Below are 26,105 nucleotides of genomic sequence, written 5' to 3'. Positions count from 1 at the left end.
GGTCCATTCTAGAATGAAACCGGATTCTAAGTTCGCGCAGAACATATATATATATATATATATATATATATAAGTACAAAGGGACTTTTAGGGTGACCTCAGTGGAATGATGCATTAGGGTGACCTTACTAAACTCTGCATATAACACAGTATCAGATTAAACTGAATGCTCAACACAATCAGCACCTTAAATGGTGTAATATAATGCAGTATGAATTCTTTATTATTATTTTTTGAAGATATACATAATTTTGCCGGTCACCCTTAGGATTACCATGTAATTGAGGTGACATCAGGTGACCTTTGTAAAATACCTTTCTTGGGTGACCACTAGTCATATATGTGTCCATATCTGCATCAAATAGCACGGATCGAGGCCCAATGAGTGCTATTTGATGCAGAAGGACCCTTTTCACAGATATGGAGACATATGGTAAAAATATGTGTATTTGTTTGTCATCCAAGTAGTTTGCCGTGAGACAACTTTAAAAACAAGCGGAAAATCGCATTACTTATGAACACATTTTTATTGGACACTTTTTCCCCCGGAGTTTATAGACCCGTGTTTCCACAGGTAAAAGTCCCATACCTTGATTATTCCCATAACCTGCTATGAAGTTGTGGTGTGTATTATTATTGGTTTACAGTTAATATGCTAACTAATCTTTTTGTAAAATTGCTATTTATTGATTGTTTTCATTTTTGTGTATCTACGTTGATATACATGTATATATATCAATCAATCAATCAATGAGGCTTATATCGCGCATATTCCGTGGGTACAGTTCTAGGCGCTCTGCAGTGATGCCGTGTGAGATGAAATTTTATACGGCCAGTAGATTGCAGCCATGTCGGCGCATATTTACCTTTCACGGCCTTATTCCAAGTCACACGGGTATGATAGACAATTATTAACTGTGCCTAAGCAATTTTGCCAGGAAAGACCCTTTTGTCAATCGTGGGATCTTTAACGTGCACACCCAATGTAGTATACACGGGGGGTGGTTCGGACACCGAAGAGAGTCTGCACACAAAGTTGACTCTGTGAAATAAATTTCCGCCGAACCTGGGATCGAACTCGCGCTGACAGCGGCCAACTGAATACAAATCCAGCGCGCTACCAACTGAGCTATATCCCCGCCCCAATATATACACCTTATAACTTAAAAATTGCGACTTTGCTTGCTGGTCAGAATTGGGGGGACTGCTGAACTTGGCAATTGAAAATTGAAACGGACTAGTGGGGCTCTGTTTGGGATTCGCGCTAGTTATTGTGGGTTTTATGTTGGGCCGATCACACTAGCAACGACATGCATACATAAAACCCACAATAATTAGCGCGAATCTCAAACAGAGCCCCACTAGTCCGTTTCAATTTTCAATTTCAGCTGCCCCCCCAATTCTGACCAGCAAGCAAAGTCGCGTTGTTTTATGTCATAAGCTGTATTTTTTGCATATCCATGGTTTGAGACATGATTTTTGAAGCTACACTACTCACAAAAAGTTAAGGATCACTATGAGAAAACAGGTGCTCAATAAAATCAGTTCGCTACTGTTATTTATTTCTCAGTGAAACCCGGCAAATTGTTATGAATTATTGTTCAGCTGTAAGTGGGCGATGTTGTGTTAGTGGCAAAAATGCACGGGATTTTCTACTACCGAGCTTGGTAGCAAAAGAAAAAGCGGAAATTTGCGAAAAAGGACCTTGTTTTGGACCGTTCAGCCCGAACACATTGCACAAGCCACATGGAAAAACCATTATGCACGTGCAAGCGTTGCTGTTTATGTGTGAGATGCTGTCACTTGCTTGGCTTTTTGAGAAGACATACCACAAGTTTTAGGCATTATCTGACAATGCCTCCACGACGAAAATTGAACGAGTTTGAGAGGGGACGAGCTGTTGCATGGTTCCAAGATGGTGTCCCCAAGCGAGAAGTGGCCAGGCGACTTCACGTGTCCATCTCGGTCATTGTCAGACTGATTCAACATTTCACAGCCACTGGGAGGGTCCAGGAAAGACGCAGACCTGGGCGACCAAAGAAGACAACTCCACGTGAAGATCGTCTCATTGAACGACTAGCCTCTTCCAGCATTATTCGAAGGCAGCTGAGGGTGGCTACTAACACCAACATCAGCCAGCATACCATACGGAATCGCCTTCATGGGTTTAACCTCCGTTCTCGTCGCCCAGCTGTACGGCCACGCTTAACTCCAGCCCATAGGGCAGCACGCCGCGCCTTCTGAAGACGTCACATGAGGTGGACACGTCAGCAATGGTCCCAGGTCCTGTTCAGTGATGAATCACGCTTCACCCTGAACCACGACGACCGACTGAGGGTCTGGAGGAGCCAAGGCGAACGCTACATTGACACCACTGTTCAAGAAAAGGTGGGCTTTGGTGGAGGTTCTGTAATGGTCTGGGGGGCCTTCAGCCTTCACCACAGAACACCCTTGTTTCATGTACAGGGTAACCTGACTGGCCTCCGATACCGGGATGAGATCCTTCGACCGCTGGCTGTGCCTACGCTGCAGCAGATGGGACCGCAGGCTGTCCACCAGGATGACAACGCTCGCCCCCCCAGGGCAAGGGTGGTCAACGACTTCCTGCAGCAGTCTGGAGTCAACAGAATGGAGTGGCCAGCATGCAGTCCCGATCTCAACCCGATTGAGAACCTCTGGGATGAGTTGGATCGCAAAGTGAGGAGCAACCACCCCTCTCCCAGTGTCCAGCACCTCTACCAGATGCTGCAGGCTGAGTGGCAGGCGCTTCCACAGAGGATCTTCACCACCCTGGTCAACTCTACGAGGACTCGTTGCGTCGAGAGCCAGAACAGCCAGGGCGGTTACACGCATTGCTGAACTTTTTGGAGCATCTGAATGCCATGTCTTGTGATTTTAACGACTTTGTGAAATTAAATTTCGATACGTACACACTTTGATAAAATGTACAGACCAAACGATTGCTCAAAATTGAAGGAAACGTTGTATCGTTATCACTAAAGCATTGAATTAAACGTTTGCCAAATACCAACGCATTGGCTTTCTTATTTGGAAAGTTATGAATTTGTGTGCAAGTGATCCTTAACTTTTTGAGAGTAGCTTATATTAGACTCACTCACAGACACACAACCTGAAAAAAATATACATAAACAAGCACAAACATTAAAAACATTGACACACTAAATTATTTTTAGGTTTAATCTTTAATTTTTAGGTCAAAAGTGTAATCATTCAATGAAGCATTCACCAAAAAAGTCAATAAAAAAAATCACCAAAAAACAATCAATAGAAGCAGTTTCTGTAAAACAACGGCAAACAACAGACTAGATTAACACTGCTTCCATTAAATTAGGTACTTCCCTGTTAAGTCATTGGTCACACACATATCATCAAACACTATGATCCGTCACTCTTAAAACCACAGAAAATAATAGACTAGATCATACACTTTCACAAGCATATATTCACCAAGGATGTCAATTAAAAACACTTGACAGACGAAATAGGTCAATGGTCAACTCATTGGTCAATCAAACAAAAAAGCACAAACACACAGGATATCAAAGCAGAAATTGCTTGTTACAAAATCCGTGAATTTTATGAAAATACTGAAGAGCGAGCCATATTAATAAGTCAAAATCATGTTGATCAACTTTTTTTTAAAAATTATATCATTTTTGGTATACATGTAGTACCATAATTTGAAAAAAATGACATTCATTATGCAAAAAAGATGAGGTTTGTTTCGGATAACCCGACCGACCCTAAACTTTTTTTCCTGAACAGTAAAATCGCCGATCGTAAACTGTGTTTTGCCTTGTGGAGAAATAACATAAAATTGTCTACTTTTTAAAAAGAAATTGAACAAAATTGAAAGAAAGAAAAAGACCAATCGGGACAAAAATGACAACAAAAACAAAAAACAAAAACAAAAAAATCCGACAGACCAACCTTCCTTTTTTGGGTCATGTTACCCGAAACCAACCTAATTTTTTGTTACCTTATGGTTACAAAGCCTTAATTGGTCGATCAATACAAGCAATTGCTTCAAACAACACAAAGCACCATCAAATTGAAGAAAGACAATTATGATTACTGGCAGATGAAATCAAATGTGTTCATTTCTGAGATAAGACTCACTCATAGACACATGAAAGTATTAAACATCTCGGCACCAGTAATTTTTTTAAGTAATTTTTTTATCAATAGAAGCAATTACTCCAAAATTAAGAGCACCATAAAATACAACGGCATAAAACACTGTTCACGAAATATCAGACAATAAGCACCATATGATAATTCTGATAAAAATATGCAAGGACAATGCAATAAGGATGGAATATCTGTCCACAGAATTAACACATAATTTGAAGGGGGAAAAAGAAGTCACAAGTGCTCAACTTCCTATTATAAACAATGCAGAGAAGGTGGCACTAGGGCTCTCATTGTAAGAATGGAAACAAATAGCGGAGATAACATAGCAAGATAATCTTACTACTCATGACACAAAATGACTGCAAGTAGACCGTTCAAGCACGACAGACAATAGAAGATGGCAATTGGTGGAAGTCAACTAGAATCAGCAAAGAGCACAGAGACCTGGCCAAAACATTCTGTAGAATTTTAATAACCCAAAACAACCCTGCCAACTTTCTTTTTCTTCCGAGTTCTTATTTTTTTTGTGCTTTAGCCATTTCTTTGTGCTCTTCCCAGGTCTGATCTGAGTTGGTGCGCTTACACCACCAAACCATAATTCACTGTGTGTGGTGTTCCGTGAACACTCCGGAATAAAAACCGTTTGGGTTTGGAAAAATAATGCTTTTTTTTTTTTTTTACTAAGCTCGATTGACGAGCCATTCTCAAACGTTCCAAGTCAATGCCAAAATAGTGCTTACAAGTTTCCCCTCCTAGATTTAACCCCTCTTGTTTCTTCCATCCGATGTGTCAGCGACATTCACAGAAGTCTATGCATTTTTCTTTTAACAACCACAAAAGTATGCGTTTTCATTCCAAGAACTACATTGTTTTTTTCAAACTATGAAGATTTTTTATTTTTTTTAAATATCCGCGGACTTGATGATTGTAATCTGCGGAAACCTTACGTCCAACCGCGGATCCGATGACAATTCCCTTGCCTGCAATAAGCCTTTCTTATCTTTAAGACCAACGACTACATAACATAACATGACATAACATAGAATTTTAGTCGGTCCGAGGACAACTAGCACTATTCGAAAAATCAACTCTTTGGTGTCAAATATCAGCCAAAAATTAAACGTATAAATAGGAACAAAATATTTTGGCAATCAATCCGGACCATTATGCCCACCACAACACTGGTTTTTCCCTAATGGCCTGCCTTAACCAGCCGAATCATTGCTTGGCGAATGGCATTCGCCCGAATCACATTTGTCCTTAACCAGGTGAAGTGATTTGATTCGGGCTCGGTCAGTTCGGGCGACAGTCGTTCTCGTCCCTAACCAGACGAGCCAAAAGTAAACGAACGAACAGGATGTGAGCTTGCCGGAAATGACGCAACAAAATGCAAACAAAAATGGCTTCCGTTAACAACGAAGAAAATTTCGCTTCGCTGCTAGCCCTGTACACGTTGGCCGACGCCGATGATGAAGACAACGAAAGACCGCATCTTCTCTCCGTTTTTTTGAAATCCTTGTGTCTGGTATTCCAGAGGCAAGGGAACGATTCCCATAAATCAATAAAGACATCCAAACTATCGTCGGTCAACTCAGGCAAATCGGACATTTTTGTTGTTGTTTTTTTTGTTTGTTATTCAGCAATCGAGTCTCCTCTCTAGAGATCTCTTTTTTTTCGACGAATCAAACACCGGCTTGGAGAACATGTTCTGGGAGCAAATTTTAGCCTGAAACCCTGTCGGCGAGCAAGAACGAATCGGTTTCGGCGAACGCCTAGTCGACTGGCTAAGGAAAAAACTCATTCGCCCGAGCAATTTGCTTGGCGAATGCCATTCGCCGAGCAATGATTCGGCTGGTTAAGGCAGGCCATAAGGATAAGGATCTTGTTATCTGCAATGGGTGTAAAGTCTTTTTTTTTCCTTAGTTTAAGTTATTAAACAGACCTGTCCCACATTACTGCCCCTACCAAGACAATATACGCAAGTGAATGTTTGAAAGATAAGTGAACTGATGTAAAACATCTCAAAGACTTAGTATCATTTGGTAAGTTAGAAGCAGCGGCTTTTGAATTGTTCTCGGAATTTCTTGCGTTCATTGAAGATTTTGGTGCGAAGTAGCTGCACTTGCTGTTTGGGGTCTATAAGCTCTGAAAGATGGACGTCTCGTTTAAAAATGACTTCATCTGTCCAACGGATGGTAGTGGTCCTGTGGAACCAGGGGCATTCAGCTGAATAAAGCTGGAAAACTTGTTGATGACCAAAGTTGTGTCTTTTCTAGACCACCTTGTATATGTGCGTTCTCGAGAAGTGTTATCAGAAAGTTGGGAGTCCCCGGTATTTGGGTAAGTGCTTCCAGGAGGTTGGGGGTGTTCAGTGCTTCCAGGAGGTTGGGGGTGTTCAGTGCTTCCAGAAGGTTGGGGGTGTTCAGTGCTTCCAGAAAGTCGGGGGTGTTCAGTGCTTCCAGGAGGTTGGGGGTGTTCAGTGCTTCCAGAAGGTTGGGGGTGTTCAGTGCTTCCAGGAGGTTGGGGGTGTTCAGTGCTTCCAGAAGGTTGGGGGTGTTCAGTGCTTCCAGAAAGTCGGGGGTGTTCAGTGCTTCCAGGAGGTTGGGGGTGTTCAGTGCTTCCAGAAAGTCGGGGGTGTTCAGTGCTTCCAGAAAGTCGGGGGTGTTCAGTGCTTCCAGGAGGTTGGGGGTGTTCAGTGCTTCCAGGAGGTTGGGGGTGTTCAGTACTTCCAGGAGGTTGGGGGTGTTCAGTGCTACCAGAAAGTTGGGGGTGTTCAGTGCTTCCAGAAAGTCGGGGGTGTTCAGTGCTTCCAGGAGGTTGGGGGTGTTCAGTACTTCCAGGAGGTTGGGGGTGTTCCGTGCTTCCAGAAGTAATGGTGTGCTTTGATTGCAGGTCAAGCGCGAGCGGCGCATGTTTGGCATGTGTCTTGCCATAGTTGTTTGAATCCAGACATTGAAGGAATCCTCCCACAGCGGTGAGTTCACGTATGGCTAAGGGACACTGATAGACAGTCTTATTGATGACCTCAGAGTGTCCCATGTGCCTGTAAAATGCCTCTCGGGTTGATGTGTCCTGCACGTCTTGAAGGGAGAATAGTGTCGAGGCACGGTGCCGGAATTTATCGGCAATCAAGAGTTGAGGTTTGCACAGTCTGGTTCCCATTTCCTTGGTCACTGCCTTGATAGCATTCCAACCATTGACATGATCAGAGGAATTAAGGGTGTTTGGGAACAGAAATATGTTGGCACTATTTATTTCAACTGACTTGCGTTGACGCACAAGCAGCTGTATGGGCTCGACAGAATCATTTGGAATGAGAACTGGGACAAGTCTTCGGCTTCCCTTGCCAGACTGATAGGCCAGTTTGAAACTTGAGGCCAAGGCCTGTTGTATGGGGTCTTCAACTGACACCACTTGCTGTGGATCAACCCAGACGCCATCCATTGCATCTTGCCAGTCAGTCAATGTCAGACGTGCAGGTTCCCCACCTCGCCTAGCATTAAACAAAGTCAGACGAGCAATCAACAGATTTCTCAGGCGGACAAAACTATTCGAATCAAAGAACTCATATGATCCAGGTTCTACCAATATCTTGATCTCAGAGGCGATGAACTCGCGCAACTTCACTATATCCTCCTCCATGGGCATATCTGTTGGTTTTCTCAAATTGGTTCGTCGCTGTTCACAGGACAATTGAGCTGTGTAAAAAATGTAATCCCAGTTTAAATCCAGGACTGCCAAAAAACGGTCCACCTCCTCTGACTTGACCAATTCAGAAGTTATGATGTAATGTGCCTTCATGACTTTAGCTACCTTTTTCAAAAGGTATCCAACAGACAGTTTCATTCCTGCTTTCATGGAACCATTTTCGTTTGTTGTCATTTCTTTGACAGCCTGGGAAAGAACTTCAAATTGTGTTCGATCAACAACATCCTCACCATTTAAATTGTCTAAATCTGCAACTTTCCTCATCTGAACAATCAGGCTCCCAAGTGTGCGCATGTCAGACATGATGACTCGTCTTTCCTTTTTCATGCTTTTGTTGTAGAGCTTTTGACCGAGACGTACGATGACTTTGTCTGTCTGACAGAGCTTCCCAACTTCATCATTTCTGAAATGATCAAGAATCTCAGAACGAAACTCAGACGTTACAAAATCATGGTCACACCTGTGTCTTGTAAAGTTGTAATCCACAGACCCAACAGACATTACATTTTCCACACATGTTTGCTTGTGCTTCCATATTCTGGTTTTTGAAAAGAAGCCTTTGCACCCATTGCAGACGACAAGATCCTTATCCTTACCCGTCCCTCTTCTTTCTCTGTGGAAAATCGGATTTTTGCCACCAGAGAGCTTTATCGCATTGTTCTCTTTCAGAATGCCCAGCTTGCGAATGCCTGAAAGCACTTCATTTTTGTCTTGTTTGGGAAGTTTAAAAGCTGAAGAAACTGCCTCCACATCGCTGTGTTTTCTCTTGAGGTGACGCGGAAGTCTTGACTGCATTTCTCCACAGTAGAGACATGGCCGTTTTGGTTTCTTTCCTTTCGGTTCGTTTGGCTTTGCTGGCAGATTTTCTGAAAACATAAAATAAAAAAAACATCAGCTTTATGAACCATGTCAACCTCAACCCCTCGCCAAACATAAAAAAAAATTACACACAAAATTGGGCAAGCCGTAAATAAAAACAATTTATAGAAGTATGGGGTTGAGATACACCTTGCAGAAACTACGCAGGGCCTGTATTCGTCTCCATCGGAAGTTCACATCTCTGCAAGTCTTTTCTCCTGGTAAGAAATAAAGTAATCACAATCATATACACACACATACGGAAAAGCCTGTTGGAGATTTTAATTTTCCCTCAGCTCCATGAAAGGCGCCCTTCTCCGACGACAGACTAAGTAGACGCTGGTAGTGGTACACTTTTGGGGTTTGCCGACACTGCGGGAAGCAGACTCTTTTCAACTGAGGCGTTGCGTCGCCAAGATTTTCTCACTGATTGCTCCATCGCCGTTCATCACACAGTATCCTCGTGTAAAACTAACGAGTGTATTTAGGATTTGCCAAAGGTGCCTGTCTGCAATGTGAAATTGATCTGCGCGCGTTGCTTTTTTAGAGTTTAGATTAAATCATAGACCTTTATAAACAACTTTCGCGTTGCTAACGCATGACACATTTGACAGCGCCCCATACTCGGGGGCGGGGCGGGCCTTTGGACGATGACATGTGCTATGGGGGAGGTGATAATCAGAGTTATGAGGAGAGTGGGGGAGATATGATAAGGGGGATAGAAAAATCAGTAATAACAATGTTGGCCCAGTGGGCAGTTATGGGACAGTGCAGTTATGGGACACGCTATCTGCCACGCTGGGTGGAGGGGCAACGTCACACCCCGCCAGACACAAAAGTGGAATAGGGACACCCAGAGAAAATAGAGCAGTGTGATCCGGGGGATTGACACACAGTATAACTGAGAGATTGGGGAGGAATTCGCACAGTAAGGAACAGCGGTCGCAGAATATGCTTGTGGAAAGTGCTGCGATGGGGACATTGTTGCCCGAAAGTGATTCGTCCACCCTGCCCCACATGCATGACGTAAGTCAGTGTGGGGTTTGTGGGGACTTGGGTGACAGATACAGTTAGGAGAAATGTATTTTTCTTTTTTCCCCAACAAATTCAAATTCATTGTACATCTATACTACTAATGAAAACTGGAAACGAATAATTACCGTCTAAGACAGCTTGGATTTTAGTAGGAGGAATGATGGAAAAGAGGTGGGGGCTTATAAAGAAATGATTTCTATTATGTATATATTCTTTATTGTTAGGTGAACTTTTGTAAGCTTCATTGTTGTTTCTTTAAGGGGCACTGAAGGACGGCGCTGGGCTGAGTCACCTTTTCATACTGTTTTTTACTGATGAGATGACTCACACTAACTCTTTTCAAATCCATTGCATTTCACTCAGAGAAATAAACACAGATTTAATTATCTAATTTAGACAGTTGAGTCGGAAGTTGACGTCACCGGTGTTAAATATCTTAGCTACCCGTTTTAAAAAAACAATTTGTTCGCCGTTTGGCACTTGCAAATCTTTCTTGTATGCGTGTATTTCTCGTTTGGAAGCGTTTCTTATTCCTTCTGGACGTTTCAAAAACAACAACAACAACCACAAATCAATTCGAAATAGAGACCAATAATAAAATGAAAATAAAACACAATATGGTAAATCGTGATGCGGTGGCCAATCGAAAGGTGTCACCGGTTCAAAGGGGAAACAAACCTACAGACGTTGTAGTGTGCCTTTAATTTATGCATAAAATGAAGAAAAAAAATGAAGTTCGAACAATATTCGGATGTCGAATGCTCAGAGCCACCACCCCCCCCTCCCCTCAGTCCACATCAACAAACGTGCTTACTCACCGTCACGCTTCTTATTTCTTACTTGCTGATTACCTCTATGCCCCAGCACTAAAGACTCACCTTTCCCAATTGACGGCGTGATGAAGCTGTGTGTGGAGGGTGTGTTACTGGTGGACTTGATGCAGGGATTTCTGTCGTCTGTGGCCACGTTGAACACTTGTGTCTCCGTCCTTTCACCGGCCGACTTGCTGTTTCCTTCTGTGGAGCTGCTGCTGCTGTGGACGACACCTTCAGCAGTGTTGGTTTGAATTTCTGTCGGACACACAGTGAGAAACAAGTTGTGTATATAATTATTGATAGCATGTGGTCACAAAGCATACAGCTCCATGTCTGACAAACTTGAAAATTTTGTGATGTAATTCACAGGGTTCGACACAAACTTTTTTTTGGCCTGGAGCGGATGGTGCCCCAGCAACAAATATTCCTGGTGGTGAGAGCCAAATTATTGGGCTGAAATCCAGTTTTGGAGAAATACCGGTCTCGCTTTATAGTATGGATTTTTTGTTCTTCTTCTCCGTATCGAGTCGAGTGGTTTAGTACATGTAGTGTGTTTTGGCAGGAAATAGAAAGGCTTCTCTTGATACTGAGAGAATCATTGATTGTCTGTTTTGTATGCTGCAGCAATGGTGTCACACTTTGGTTTTACAAAATGAGCAATATGGCAAATGCAATACATGTACAGTAAAACCTGTAAATAGTGAACACCCTTGGGACCAGATAAAGTAGTTCACTATTCACAGGTGTCCTTTGTTCGGAGGGCACAAGTATCAAAGTATAACCGATTTGTGCCAACATCAAAGTTCACTATTGAGAGGTTTCCTTTGTTCAGAGGTTCGTTGTTCAGAGGTTTTACTGTACCAGCATTTCTCTACATAACACTGTCTAGAAGGATGTCACAAATGACAGTCAATAATAAAATTATTGCACACACACCCATGCTCAGAGCCACACCCCCCCCCCTCAGTCCACATCAACAAACGTGCTTACTCACCGTCACGCTTCTTATTTCTTACTTGCTGATTACCTCTATGCCCCAGCACTAAAGACTCACCTTTCCCAATTGACGGCGTGATGAAGCTGTGTGTGGAGGGTGTGTTACTGGTGGACTTGATGCAGGGATTTCTGTCGTCTGTGGCCACGTTGAACACTTGTGTCTCCGTCCTTTCACCGGCCGACGTGCTGTTTCCTTCTGTGGAGCTGCTGCTGCTGTGGACGACACCTTCAGCAGTGTTGGTTTGAATTTCTGTCGGACACACAGTGAGAAACAAGTTGTGTTAGTATATAATTGTTGATAGCATGTGGTCACAAAGCATACAGTTCCATGTCTGACAAACTTGAACATTTTGTGATGTAATTCACAGGGTTCGACACAAACTTTTTTTTGGCCTGGAGCGGATGGTGCCCCAGCAAAAAAATATTCCTGGTGCTGAGAGCCAAATCATTGGGCTGAAATCCAGTTTTGGAGAAATACCGGTCTCGCTTTATAGTATGGATTTTTTTTTCTTCTTCTCCGTATCGAGTCGAGTGGTTTAGTACATGTAGTGTGTTTTGGCAGGAAATAGAAAGGCTTCTCTTGATACTGAGAGAATCATTGATTGTCTGTTTTGTATGCTGCAGCAATGGTGTCACACTTTGGTTTAGCAAAATGAGCAATATGGCAAATGCAATACATGTACAGTAAAACCTGTAAATAGTGAACACCCTTGGGACCAGATAAAGTAGTTCACTATTCACAGGTGTCCTTTGTTCGGAGGGAACAAGTATCAAGGTATAACCGATTTGTGCCAACATCAAAGTTCACTATTGAGAGGTTTCCTTTGTTCAGAGGTTCGTTGTTCAGAGGTTTTACTGTACCAGCATTTCTCTACATAACACTGTCTAGAAGGATGTCACAAATGACAGTCAATAATACAAGAAATTATTGCACACACACACAATATATACATGTGCATTATTTCAGATAATCAACACCCAAAAGATGGGTGCAGATATGGACATGGTCGCCCCAAGTAGCATTTTTACAAAGGTCACCTGATGTGACCTCAATTACATGGTAATCCTAAGGGTGACTGGCAAAATTGTGTGATATATCTTCAAAACATAATAATAAAGAATTCATACTGCATTATATTACACCATTTGAGGTGCTGATTGTGTTGAGCATTCAGTTTAATCTGATACTGTGTTATATGCAGAGTTTAGTAAGGTCACCCTAAGGCCAAAAACAAAAGTGTATGTTTCTGGTAACATGGCTGACAAAAATAGGGTAGGGATTTTTTTTGTTTTGTGGGGGGGGGGGGAAGGTTAGAAAGGAACTAATAAAACAAAGCACAGAGACTGAACTCACTATACAAAAACAACACATTTACAAAACAAATGCGATAAATCATAAAGGGTATAAAATGATTGTTTTAATATCTGGTCCTAGTGAGATATTTCCGTGAGGAAGCAAAAGTGAAGACATGTAACACCTTCTTTGAGACTTTGTTGGGCGACTTTTTCCAAAGAAAAGAACACTTACACACACACACCGATTTGTATCAATGCTCTCTGCACTCAAAACGAAGGCTTTTTACGTTGAAGGAATGAAGATTGGCAAGAGATATCGACCAGTCAAGTTCGTAACCATCCTCAAACTTTCTTGAAGAATATCCTGTCGCCATGACTGTATACTTCTTTGGATCAAACTCGGGGTGAATATCATGGAACACCTCAATGAGTGTGTTATGACACTAATTAGTTTGATTGTGAACATTCTTCACATGATCGCATTTTTTGACCGTCAAAGCCACTGCGTGCTTCGCTTTTGCAGAACCCATATTGTCGTCTGTGTAAAGGAGGAGTGATGCCCTTTGCAACTTGGAAACTGGAGTTATGCCCCTTCAATTGCCTGTTACTTTCGTTTTGACGCGAGTCCTTTTACGTCGTTCATTTTTTTTGTTTTTTTGTTTGGACTTTGGCAATAAAAAAGTTTAGGGTCGGCACCAAAACCTAGGGTCGGCCGGGTTACCAGAAACATACACTTTTTTTGTGTGGGCCTAATTCATCATTCCACTGAGGTCACACTAACAGTAGATTTGTACTTATATATATTGAATGATTCATTGATTGCATATTTCATTGAATTGTTTGTCAATACTGTACATTAAAATGTAAATGAATGATCAATTTCTTGTGTTTACTTGCTGTTTAACATAAGTTTTCTCTTTTAGTTTTAAATGGAACCACCTATTATATTGTGACAATTAAAGAAGTTAAGTGGTGAAAATGCTTATATATACAAACGGTTATTTATGGTGACCAAAGGTCGCCTAAAGTCGATTTTTATTGCATTTGGGTTTTAGGGTGACCGAAAATCGGTCGCCCTAAGGATTTTATCTCTGCAGCCAGTTTGCAACGTACTTCAGACTGACTTTCGGCGCTAAAAGATTCTGTTTTGATTGGACAACGCTTGCTGTTATGTAATTTTTAAAGACAATCTTTCTCTCTATTTTGACATAAGTTTTCCCCTTTAGTCTTAAATGGAACCACATATTTTGTGACAATTAAAGAAGTTAAGTGGTGAAAATGCTTATTTCAACTACCATGTAATCCCATTAGGGGTGAAAATTGTTACTTTCCTTTGAGGGCCAAATTTACAATTTAGAGCATTATTAAAAAAAGTATGTGTATAAACAAATAACACTCATTAAGGTTGGATTTTAATGTCGTAAAACTACTTAGATTTATTGTTTGATACGTGCAATTGATGAATTAATTTTTTTATTTTTTTATTAAAAAGTCAAAAGAAGCCCTTTTACAAAATATGTGAGGGCTCCAGCCAAACTTTGAGAAGATTTGGCCAAAACTAAACTACATTTCGACACCAGAAAAGCAATTGAAAAGAATTTGTTGGGATCATCAGGAGACCGTATTTTAATCTCCAGAAGGATGATAATCACAGATACTGTAGTTCCTGGCAGGTGGGGAGGTCGCACCACCCAGTCACAACCTTGGCTAACTAGGATGTGACGGCAAAGTTTCCCAAACATAAATGAATGGACAAGTTCATTATTTAATAAATGACTAACCTTGTTCCTGATACTTTGGTAGGGACTGTCGATGTACTGAGGATTGTTGACAATGTTTGCCTTGTGAAGAGCCTTTTCTCTTTGTTCTCACTGGACTAATGTGTTGTGTGGGCTGAAACAAAAAAGTCGCTGAGAGTTTTAATTGATCCACAGATTGATATTAACATTTTCTTTCAAATATTTGCACTGGATACTGGAATACACAATGATATATAGGGAGTTGGTCAATTGGTAAACTTCAAACTTTACCTTCCAGTGTAATCAATGGTGGTCAGCTGTACAATACAAAGTAAAAATAATATTTCATGGTATTGTTGGACAATCATTTCACTTGCTCATTACAAACTATCATAAATCAGAGGACAATTTACGTGCCAGTCATCATTCCTCCATACATATACTTCATCTTGTGATCAGTAGGTCATAACAAGTACTTGACCCTAAAGCGGTCATTGAATACCCCTGTCACCAAAACATTGTACGACAATTTCACTATATCTATAAGGCACTGTGCCATTCGGTCTAGTGGTTTGTTGGTCTATCGGTCATTGAGTTCGTCAGTAGTACGTAGGTCAGTGTGGTTGCGCAAAGATGGCACGAAAATGTGTGAAGACTGAAGTGTTCCACATTTTTCCATCTTTTTACTATTACCGTTTTGGTTTTTTTATCGATTGGCTGACAATTTTGCGCTTTGGGGTCACAGATATTGCTAAGTTGCGCTTGTTTTTTTTATTTTTTTTAATGTGCGGTTCTCATTGCATAAGTATCTATCACATAAAAAAAATCAGAAAAATTGGTCAAATACTTTACGAGAAAAATTTGTTACAGAATGACGGAATCCAGTACAGTAAAACCTGTGAACAACGAACCTCTGAACAAAGGAAACCTCTCAATAGTGAACTCTGATGTTGGCACAAATTGGTTATTCTATGATACTTGTTCCCTCCGAACAAAGGACACCTGTGAATAGTGAACTAATTTCTCTGGTCCCAAGGGTGTTCACTATTCACAGGTTTTACTGTATACCAAACCTGTGCCAACCCTGACACCAAATGAGCTATGCAGCAGTAATAGTGTCATCATCATCATCAGCACATCTTGCTCTCTTATTCCTTCTTTATTGTTACTTGGCGGCAAAAAAAAACACACAAAAAAAAACACACACACAACATTCACCCTATGGGTTAATAAAAACCAGTTGGATATAGCTAGTCTTGTTATAAATCGGGATTGGTGTCTTCACAAATAGGGGTCCTACCAGCCAGCTTTGCAGCAGTAATAGTGTCACCATCATCATCAACACATCTCTCTCTCTCATTCCTTCTTTATTGTTACTTGGCGGACACAAAGCAAAAACCCACAACAAACCCACAAAAAAACAGACCAAAAACAGCATTCACCCTATGGAGATAAACTCCAGTGGGTGAATAAAAAAGTCAATGTATACTTACAATCTGCAAAAGCGGGAATACTTGTGAAATCTCACTTTCAGTGTCATCCTCTGTACTTGGACAAAAATCGGGATCCTGTAATAATAAAAAATACATAAAGGCAATTAGAGACGGCAGAGATCACCCTTTCCCTTGTTAATATTTTGAATAGGGAGAAGTAACACTTAACTTTTATTTCAAGGAATCCTGAATTTTGGTTTAAATCCACCAAACATCAACAATTAAAAAAGAAATCTAGCTGTATACAATTAGATCACACACATACACCCTTTTCACGCATGTAGCCGTATGAAATTCTCAAGCGAGTTACATAACATGAAGTACTGCGGTGAGCCTTACTTAAGTTAGACCAATCTCAATTGAATGATAGGGCCATCCTCTGAATACCTTGAAAAGCACTACTGTTTTGTGACAGGTGGATGAACATAGACTCACTTTTGGTTTGCATATGAGTCAAAGATAATTTCCAAATATAACATTGTGAAGTAAGAACACATGTTTCACACAACCAACAGAAGAACATAAAACATGCAACTAAGAGGTGGGGGCAGTCCCAAATACAGGATATTGCTCACAAGGCATTTTCCAGGAATTACCAACCAGAGATGGCTTTCTGTTGGACTGGACTGACTGTACTGTGAAAACAATTTCTCCAAAATGTTTGATGAGAGTTGGGATTTAAAGCTCAGAGCTTTGTACATGTAACACAAAACTCCCTGTGTTGCTCCCTTGTCATAATGGCTTTGGGATATTAAGCGGCAATCAGATTTTTTTTATCAGCGGAATGTAAAGAAAAAAATGTCCAAACAGTGGACATGCATATGTTACAATGCTTACAATGTATAATGTTAACTTAACATTGTACTTACGTTTGCGAAGTCACCGTCAAGAGAACCCAGTGGATCTTCTGAAAGTTCCCTGGAGTTATTGCCTGTAATCAAATGTATGAAAATGTCAATGTATTTTTACAAGTAATCTTGCATTAAATAGATTTGAACAAAAACCGATTTTCTTATCAAAATCCGTTTATTCTTGTGGTGAACTTACAACATTCAATATGTACTGCAGGATGGTAAAGAGCATCTGATCACAGTATAGAACCTAGGAAAAAGATAAACAGAATATATCAAGGGTTGCCTGCCTAAGGATTGCATCGACTACTCTCGAGTTCCTAATAATAGTCGGGGTCTAAATAATAGTCCGGGGTGCCACTTTGTTTAAAATTTAATAAAAGCCCGGGTCTAAATAGTAGTCTGGGGTGCCATTTTGTTTGAAAATTAATAAAAGTCAGGGGTTTCAATAATAGTCCGGGGCGTCAGTACAATGTTTCAAGTGGTCTGTATTTTTAACTACTAATACAACCGACAGGACAAAGACTACTGCTGTGCAAGTATGAGATCTATTGATGATGAGTAGCACACAACACACAAGCAAGTAAAGGTAACACGAACGATGTGCTGTAGTTTGCACATGTCTTTTGGAATTACCAAGGTACTAGCAGAACTTTGTGCCCAGACTTCCAAATCTAATAATCGTCCAGGGTTCTAATGAACGTCCAGGCTGCCTGATATCCCACAATTAAATAAACGTCCGGTCTCAAATAAGCCCGTCCGGGGGGGATTTTTTTTACGAAAATAAATAAGCGTCCATGGACGTTTAATCGGAACTTGGGAGTAGTCTCTTCTTTCTTTTTTGAAAAAAAGGGCTTCTCATAAAAACATATTTTTGAGTGGAGAACGCAAGACAACAGTCTCCTCTCCAAGCATTTCATAAACACCAATGCACCACAGCCTTTTCAGTCTTCTTGTTATCATGGCTTCCCCAGACCAAAAGACGGCAGTCGCTAAGGATCAAGTCACGGTAGTGTCGATTCGACAGACAAAAGACCATGCAAAGTTACCACTCAGGTTTTAAATTTCAGTAATAGTAATCAATATACTGATACAATTACAAACCTCTTGATTAACCCTCCCCTCCCTCCATTTCTCCCTCTCTACACTCAAAACTCACCTTCTTCTATGGATGGCGTGATGAAACTATGTGTGGAGGGTATGTTACTGGTGGACTTGATGCTGGGATTTCTGTCGTTGAACACTTGTGTCTCCGTCCATTCACCGGCCGACTTGCCGTTTCCTTCTGTGGGGCTGCTGTTGCTGGCGACAGCTTCGACAGTGTTGTTTTGAATTTCTGTCAGACAAACAGAGAGAAACAAGTTGTGTTAATCTCCTTTGCTCCTACTAGTGTCATAAAAACAGAAGAAAGAAAAAAGACACTTCCTCTATATTTTCATAGCGAAGGGTTTTGTGGTCTTTAGTGAGTTAACGAGTTTGTCTTGCACTAAAGAAGTCCATGGATAGATATGCACTCCTCATCGCCACCAATACCATACATATAAACTTATTACACAAGTCATATATTTAGTCCAGTTTCTTGCTCGGTTAAATTTTGGCTAATAAACCAAATGGCGGATCTGAGACATGCCTCATCAGCCAAGGGCTCATTGGCCTATTCATAGTCTTAGAAAAATAAGATGGCTTCCAGTAAAAAAAAAAAGCACTAAACGCAGAAGCTCGAAGTAAACCGCTGTGCTATCGAGACTCCAAGTCCAAGTAAGATAGAAGAGTATCACTCGATTGGGTTAAACAAAATCAGCCGATATGTCACATGGTGCTATATGCTGATAAGCTGAATCGACTTACACATGTATTCACACACAATCAAGTTACTATGATAGCCTTCTGCAGTGCATTCGTATTCAATTTTCCTATTTTTATTAATTTTGTTCTGAATGCATCAGGCAGTCAAAGACACCTTCCTCAAGCCAACACTAGTCACAGAAGGTTTAAAAGGTTATAACCTCAGGCTACAAAGCAATGAAGATTGTCTGAACTGATGTTGGAAACGATCTATTGATTGCCTGGTCACTGCAGATGTCGCATTAGAAATGTTCACAACCGGTATTAATTTTATCATCTCATAATGAGGTCATACTTTCCTGGAAACAATGTTACAATCAGTCCCAAGTAAATATGAAATGGTCCTGAAAAAAAAACCCACACCTACCAACCATGAATTTTATTTACTTTTGATTGCTTACCTATTTTTGCTGCTCGCGTGGGTCACATGTCAGATGTGTCATGAGTAAATTGTGCGGTGACTTTGCAGCCAGAAAGCTTTTGCAACACGTGTTTTGTTGTGTGAGTCATAATATAATTAGAACAAGGATTTTAGCCGCACAAAACACGCGCTTTGAAGGCCGACGACGAATCGGGGCATTTGAAAAGCAATCAGTCCCTGGGACCGAGGCACTGGGAATGAATCGGTGTTTCCAATTTTCAATCGGTAAAATATTGATAATTACTGGTTAATGCGACCCCCGTCACTGGTAAATTTATATTGTTACTCACTCAGGGATGTTGCTACAAATCCATACCTATAGGACAAATGTCCTGAGTTCTTCAGCATCAATAGGACATTTGACCGCTTTCAGAAAGTCTAATAGGACATTATGAATTTGCGCCAAACAGCTTATAACACATTCCATGGAATTGTTCCAAAGTCATGTGCCCACACACACACGCACACACACACACACACACACACACCTACGCGCGTGCGCTGTAGAACACACACATAATATAGTAAATACATCAACACAGTGTGTGTATAATGTTGTATTTGTTTAGTTTCAAAGAAACCACAACAAAGAAACCAACATGAACAACTTCAGAGCTCTTACTTTGATTACAAACTGCATGATTTGGATAAAAGTTGAAAAACAAAATGATCGGTTTGATCTAATGCTGATCTTTTGCGGCATAATTCAGTGCTTCGTCTCGTATCGAAAACAAAAGCAGACGACAAATTTAGTCAGTTGGAGTTGTCTCCCGTACTCCTGCAGCATGCACTGATCTAAAAATAATCCACTATAATAGACGGTTATACCCAAACGGCGCATACCGCAAACGGTTCGGGAATTCCCGACAAAAGAAAAGATCCGCACTGGCAACTCCAGTGTCAGCTGAACACGAGAGCGTTCTGTCTTTTAGAAGATTGGTATCTTGAAATGAAAATTAACGAATATCGCGCTGTCCGAAGGAATGGAGTACATATCGGACAATGACCACGCTCAGGCTAAAACGATAGGACATCTGACCGACATGCGGCAATGTGAATCGGACATTTGGGGATTTTGATCGATAAATGTCCGATGTCCGACGCCTAACGACATCCCTGCTCACTAATAAGAGTTTCAACTAAAATAGAAAACAAAACACTCAGATCAGCACAGTGATGGTACTAGACATTTTTAAATCCAGTATTTTTAGGTAAAATGCCAATAAAATCCGGTATGCTAAGCACAACTCTGAGCAGCAATCAATATTTTTTTTCGGTATCAGAAAAAAATACCGGTAATATACTGGATTACTGGTAATGGCCGGTTAATGCCATCACTGTCAGTATAATGATAAACTGATGTGCTGCGATTCATGGAAAAACTTCAAAAAGCATGCGACTCATAAAAAAACAAGAAGGGCAAAGCCCATACGACTCACATGCTTGACCTAAACCTAGCAATGACATCATACACTAAGAACTGCTTTACACATTTTTCCTACCAAAATACATGTGACATTGACCCAAGGTCAAGGTCATCCAAGGTCATGCAACACAAAGCTGTTAATTCAAGACATAGGAAGTACAATGGTGCTTATTGGCTCTTTCTACCATGAGATATGGTCACTTTTAGTGGTTCACTACCTTATTTTGGTCACATTTCATAAGGGTCAAAGTGACCTTGATCATATGTGACCAAATGTGTCTCATGATGAAAGCATAACATGTGCCCCACATAATTTTTAAGTTTGAAACAGTTATCTTCCATAGTTCAGGGTCAAGGTCACTTCAAAATATGTATACAATCCAACTTTGAAGAGCTCCTGTGACCTTGACCTTGAAGCAAGGTAAACCAAACTGGTATCAAAAGATGGGGCTTACTTTGCCCTATATATCATATATAGGTGAGGTATTCAATCTCAAAAACTTCAGAGAAAATGTGAAAAATGTGAAAAATAGCTGTTTTTTAGGCAACATTTATGGCCCCTGCGACCTTGACCTTGAAGCAAGGTCAAGATGCTATGTATGTTTTTTGGGGCCTTGTCATCATACACCATCTTGCCAAATTTGGTACTGATAGACTGAATAGTGTCCAAGAAATATCCAACGTTAAAGTTTTCCGGACGGACGGACGGACGGACGTCCGGACGGACGACTCGGGTGAGTACATAGACTCACTTTTGCTTCGCATGTGAGTCAACAAAGCATTGTAAGACAATCATGAATAGTGTAAATTGTGATGTGGAAATGCATCATGCCTTACCTGCCATTGCATTTCTTTGCTTTTCCAAAGCTACCTGTACCATTCTTTTTCCTCTTGAGTAATGGGCTGTATATTTGGTGTCCTGCAAGCAAAACAAACAAAACCTTCTAGCCAAATAATGTCTCAATTTTGAAGCAAACAAAGTTTTCCAATTTTTCATTTGCAATTTGAAGATAAGGTTCAAGATTACAAGGTTCTTTAATTCGCCATAATCACAGAGTGACAAGAACATTATTTTGGTGTACCTATTCATCCATTTCACCAGGACAAAAACTGTCGCATTCATTTTACAACTAAGATACAATCAATCTATCAATCATAGAAAGCGCTTAGAATTCTTTTGTTTCGTTTCGCTTCGGATTGTTCAAAAATTTCCGAAATGTAAGCAAAGAAACACCTACTTTCAAGATTTTTCACAACGCTTCGTCAGTGTCCTTCGTGTTACGGTAACGGATGAGTCACTAATCATGACAAGAAAGCGAAACAGATTATCGCCCGAACAGGCCGAAATGCTAATCTTCATCGAACGTAACTTGGAAGTGTGTGTATGAATCGAATGATAACAGGTACTCTTCCAATCTTCAATTGAGTACCAATCTTCAATTTTTAAACAAACTTTTAACCTTTTTTTTTACCTTGTGTGGATGCAAACGTAAACAATAGATATTTTGAACTTGTCAACGCCGTGGACCTGTGTTCAGTTCCCCGGATGTAAAGATTGTAAACCAGATCATGTACGCATTCGTTTCTTTCGTCGCTTGCATTTCAGGTAAGAACAGTTCTATTTTTGCGTTTGTTCAGTTCCCTTGTTGTCATTTGCGAATTAATGTGAAATCACGTCAAAACACAGATCCTTTCGTTTCGATTCGGACATTTGTTTCGTTTCGGACAATTTTCAATCTTTTCGTTTCGGTTCGCTTCGTTTCAGAATTACGAATTAGTTCCAACTCTACTACTCTCAGGTTCCGAATAAACGTACACGTACGGGTATTTATTTTGGGGAAAAAATGCAGGCCTGTACGGTTTTATTTGGGTCTGTACGCTTATTTGATTTTGACACCATCATGCACCCTGTACGCTTATTGAAACCTGTACGATTATTAGTTTTCCGTGGTAATTTGCAGTCTGTAAATGATTCTGTCATCTTCAAATCGTCAATCAAAATCCGTCACCTTATTTAACGGGATCAAACAATAATTGGCCATCACAGTCACGGACTTTATAACACAACGCGTCATTGGTTGTTGCTAAGAAATCGCTTTCGGAAGGAGCCAATCACAGACCTACCACAAGCAAGAGATTGCGAAAACAAATCTCGATGTACACGAGACATTGATAAAAAGGTTGTCTATTGTTAGTATCACTGTGACCCCGTACTATTATTGAAACCCTGTACTGTACGTTTATTAATTTTGGCACAAATGTAGCCCTGTACTATTAGTATTATCATTCGGACCTGTACATGTACTATTATTAATTTTTGAGCAAAATGCATCCATGTACTTTCATTCAAACCTAGTTAAATTTTATTCGGAACCTGAGAGTACCTACCCTATTTTTGTTTTGCCATGAAACCTTAAGCAAAGTATTTTGTTTTGCTTTGCCTTACCACTCGTTTACTTGGTGTCCTATTTATTTTTCTCCAGCTCTGCTGCTGTCTTTTATTTGTCCCAAAAGTTTATCTTTTTTTAGGTTCCTACGCCTCTACCGTGTGGCGTCTTCGCACACAGGTCTTTATCTGTATCTGTAGGTTACGCTGCACTTCTAGGACAAGTCATCCAGATGTCTGGCATTGATGCAGCGGAATAGGGGGTGCGCAGCCAGTTCTTTATCGTCGTCTGGCTACTGCCAGCGCCGACTTTAAAGCTCTCGGTCGATGCCGAGGATACAGTTGGTTCCAGGCCACTACAGTCTTTGGAAAAAACGAATGTCTGTATTGCTCAGTGTTAGTGTTACAGCGTGGCACAGTGAAGCATCTGCTATTGTTCACATGGCAAAAATATGTTTATATAATAATGCACTTATCACAGTTTATGCACTCGAGTCAGTTTCACTGGCACAAGTTACCCAGAACTACATCATTGGCTGAGCAAAAAACGGCGCATACACGCCTAGTTTTTTCCACCGCAGGAACAACACCCAATTCGTTCCCCCGCACGCGGAAGCAAAATTGTTATCTCGCAAAGGAATTGCCCTGTGAAGGTACGTTGTGGCAAATCACATTATTAAGTATAGATATTCTGAAGCAGAATTGCCCAGGCTATATATGCCTTGTTGTGTACTCGTGAACAGTGGCGTTCGATTTTCTGCCGAAGTCCGTGAAAATTATACAGAGAGGTCTCAATTTCGTACAAATTAACCTAAAGCACTATTTTAATACTCCCAGTTTAATCTGCGATACCTTGCAGCCTTGTATGCGCGTTTTTGGGCACCAGCATCGTGGATTTAAGCTGCTTTAATCTAGCGTTATTATGTGGTACTCGATTCTCAGTGGGTAAGGTCCCCCGCAGACACCAGATAAGCTGCGGGGGATCTTACCCCGTCAAATTTCACTGTTGATCTTTGAACCGATCGTGAGTCTAAACTAAGGTAAGCTTAAACTTAAAAATGAAGAGCAGTATCCACAAGTAGTTTGACTTTGACCAGCAAAAAGATTTAAGCCCTTCTGTTGACCGTGCTTTGTGTTATTTCAACATTTTTAACGTGGGAGACAGTATTTCTGACTTGTCTTGATGACATTTCTTCTCTTATGTAGTACACGAGAGTGTAATTTCTGTAAATGGTAAGACAACTAGCTGATCCAATGCAAAATAAAGTACCGAACAGTATGATATAAACTTCAATACTAGAAAGTCTGGTTATCTACTATTTTAAGGCATTAATTTGGAGTCACCTACCATGTTGTTCGTCTTGCGGGGGAACGAATTGGGTGTTGTTCCTGCGGTGGGAAAAACTAGGCGTGCCACCATCCACGGCGTGAAACTAGAAAGTCACGATAATCCAAAGGAGATTATAAATCCAAGTATGACTAGATCTACACAGTGGCACAGTTCGTGGGGTAATCCAAGAAAAAGTTTAATGAAAGAAACCGTAATCCGATTGAAAACAATATCACACTGGATGAGTCTGGCACATAACGATGGATGGAGGTCAAATAAACTACGCTGGTACACAGCAGACTACACCGAACGTTGCACAGATCTATGCAACACGGACATTGTGCGCAGAAAAAATGGCGCGGGTCACTGAGCGATCACTGGAAACCCCGAATACAGGTCCAAAATGTCAAATTTACAATTACAATGCCAATACTTCGTGGCACACTAATGTTACTGATTGTTTATACACTTATTGGCACAATTTCCACTGAAAAATATTCCTTTTTGCACTTCTACCACTAGTTGATTTGGAGCAGAATGAAAAACACGTCTGCTTCCTTGCGCACGCGCACTCCCCACTTTATTAATAGTCATTCCTCCGACACTTTCCATGATCATCCTTATCATGATCATCTCGTGGCTTTTCTGATGTTATATATCAAGAACAGGGATTCTGTACTCGCCACAAATAACTTTAATAACAGGGGTCGCACTAGAATGATTCACAACCGGTATCATTTTTTTTCAACCCAAAAGTATGTCATCATCATGACTCATGACTGTCATTGATACGACTCGAAAATTCAAAAGAATGAGGGAGAATGAGCACTGACATATTTCGTATCTAATCATCTCTAAATGAAAAAAAAAGAATCAATACTAAAGTCAAATAACATTACTGATGAGATCAAACAATACATACTTACCAATTTTAAATATTTCGTTCGCATCTCCATTTCGACTTGTCACCAATGGCTGCGGAAATCAAATCCTTGGAGTGACGTCCCTTTGATAAATTGTATATTTCCAGAACATGCTGAAGGGATGCTTCATTTTTTTGCTAAACCCCTATGTTGTCCTTGTAAGAAAATGGTTGATTTTGATCGATTGTTTGGCAGTTTTTAAATAAATATACATGATTTCAAGAGATATAATTCCGAATTGTACAATAAATTTGAACTTTTGTCCTGGTCACTTCATGTCCTATTTTTTGTGTGGACGTCTTAAATACCAAAATACAAAATACCCTCTAATTATAATATTCATGATCAGAAAGCTTTGGCGCTCTGACACAGCGTTGTCCAATCAAAACAGAATCTTTGAGCGCCAAAACGCAGTCTGAAGGTCGTTGCAAACTGGCTGCAGAGAGAAAATCCTTAAGGTGACCGATTTTCGGTCACCTGAAATCCCAAATGCAATAAAAATCGACTTAAGGGTGACCAAAGGTCACCCTAAATACCCGTTTGTATATATATATATAAAACATCAGAAATTGTGAAAGAAACAATTGAAAGTCAGCAGAGACTTTCTTCCGAGATTTGTTAAAATCTCTTAGCAGAGATAGAGAGAGAATTAAGTATCCCTTCACAGACAGCCTATTGGGAGCATCAGGCCCTCCTCAAGGGGGACCGAGATTTACAGAGCAAAGTCCCTTTGTGGGGGACGTATCGCAAGGTAATCTAGTCCTGAGGAGGACCATTGTATTTGTACTTACACCAGACACGTGTTTCGACACTATTGTGTCTCATCAG

General features: G+C 40.7%; 1 protein-coding gene across 1 annotated transcript; it reads right to left on the bottom strand.

The window, feature by feature from the left end:
* Nucleotides 1–2,301: 2,301 nt before the first annotated feature.
* Nucleotides 2,302–25,613, bottom strand: LOC138965985 (uncharacterized). The gene is made up of 12 exons (XM_070338070.1): nt 25,281–25,613; nt 21,476–21,557; nt 18,106–18,282; nt 16,965–17,026; nt 16,096–16,170; nt 14,645–14,756; nt 11,626–11,817; nt 10,635–10,826; nt 6,990–8,729; nt 6,437–6,907; nt 2,662–2,873; nt 2,302–2,433 (listed from the first exon to the last, which is right to left on the bottom strand). The coding sequence occupies exons 1-12, from the start codon at nt 25,308–25,310 to the stop codon at nt 2,302–2,304; spliced, it is 3,477 nt and encodes a 1,158-aa protein (XP_070194171.1). The 5' UTR covers nt 25,311–25,613.
* Between the last annotated feature and the right edge of the window lie 492 nt (nt 25,614–26,105).

This window comes from Littorina saxatilis, linkage group LG5 (genome assembly GCF_037325665.1).
Source record: "Littorina saxatilis isolate snail1 linkage group LG5, US_GU_Lsax_2.0, whole genome shotgun sequence".
Lineage (NCBI taxonomy): Eukaryota > Metazoa > Mollusca > Gastropoda > Littorinimorpha > Littorinidae > Littorina > Littorina saxatilis.
The sequence above is the reverse complement of the archived record's forward strand: the minus strand, read 5'-3'. Positions and strand labels throughout refer to the sequence as shown.

Coding starts and splice junctions, on each gene's coding strand:
- LOC138965985 (XM_070338070.1), bottom strand. CDS start 25,310: ATGGAGATGCGAACGAAATATTTAAAATTG. Junction 10,827..11,625: donor CACGCCGTCAATTGGGAAAG/GTGAGTCTTTAG, acceptor TGTGTCCGACAG/AAATTCAAACCAACACTGCT. Junction 2,434..2,661: donor TCCCAGAGGTTCTCAATCGG/GTTGAGATCGGG, acceptor TCTGTGGTGAAG/GCTGAAGGCCCCCCAGACCA.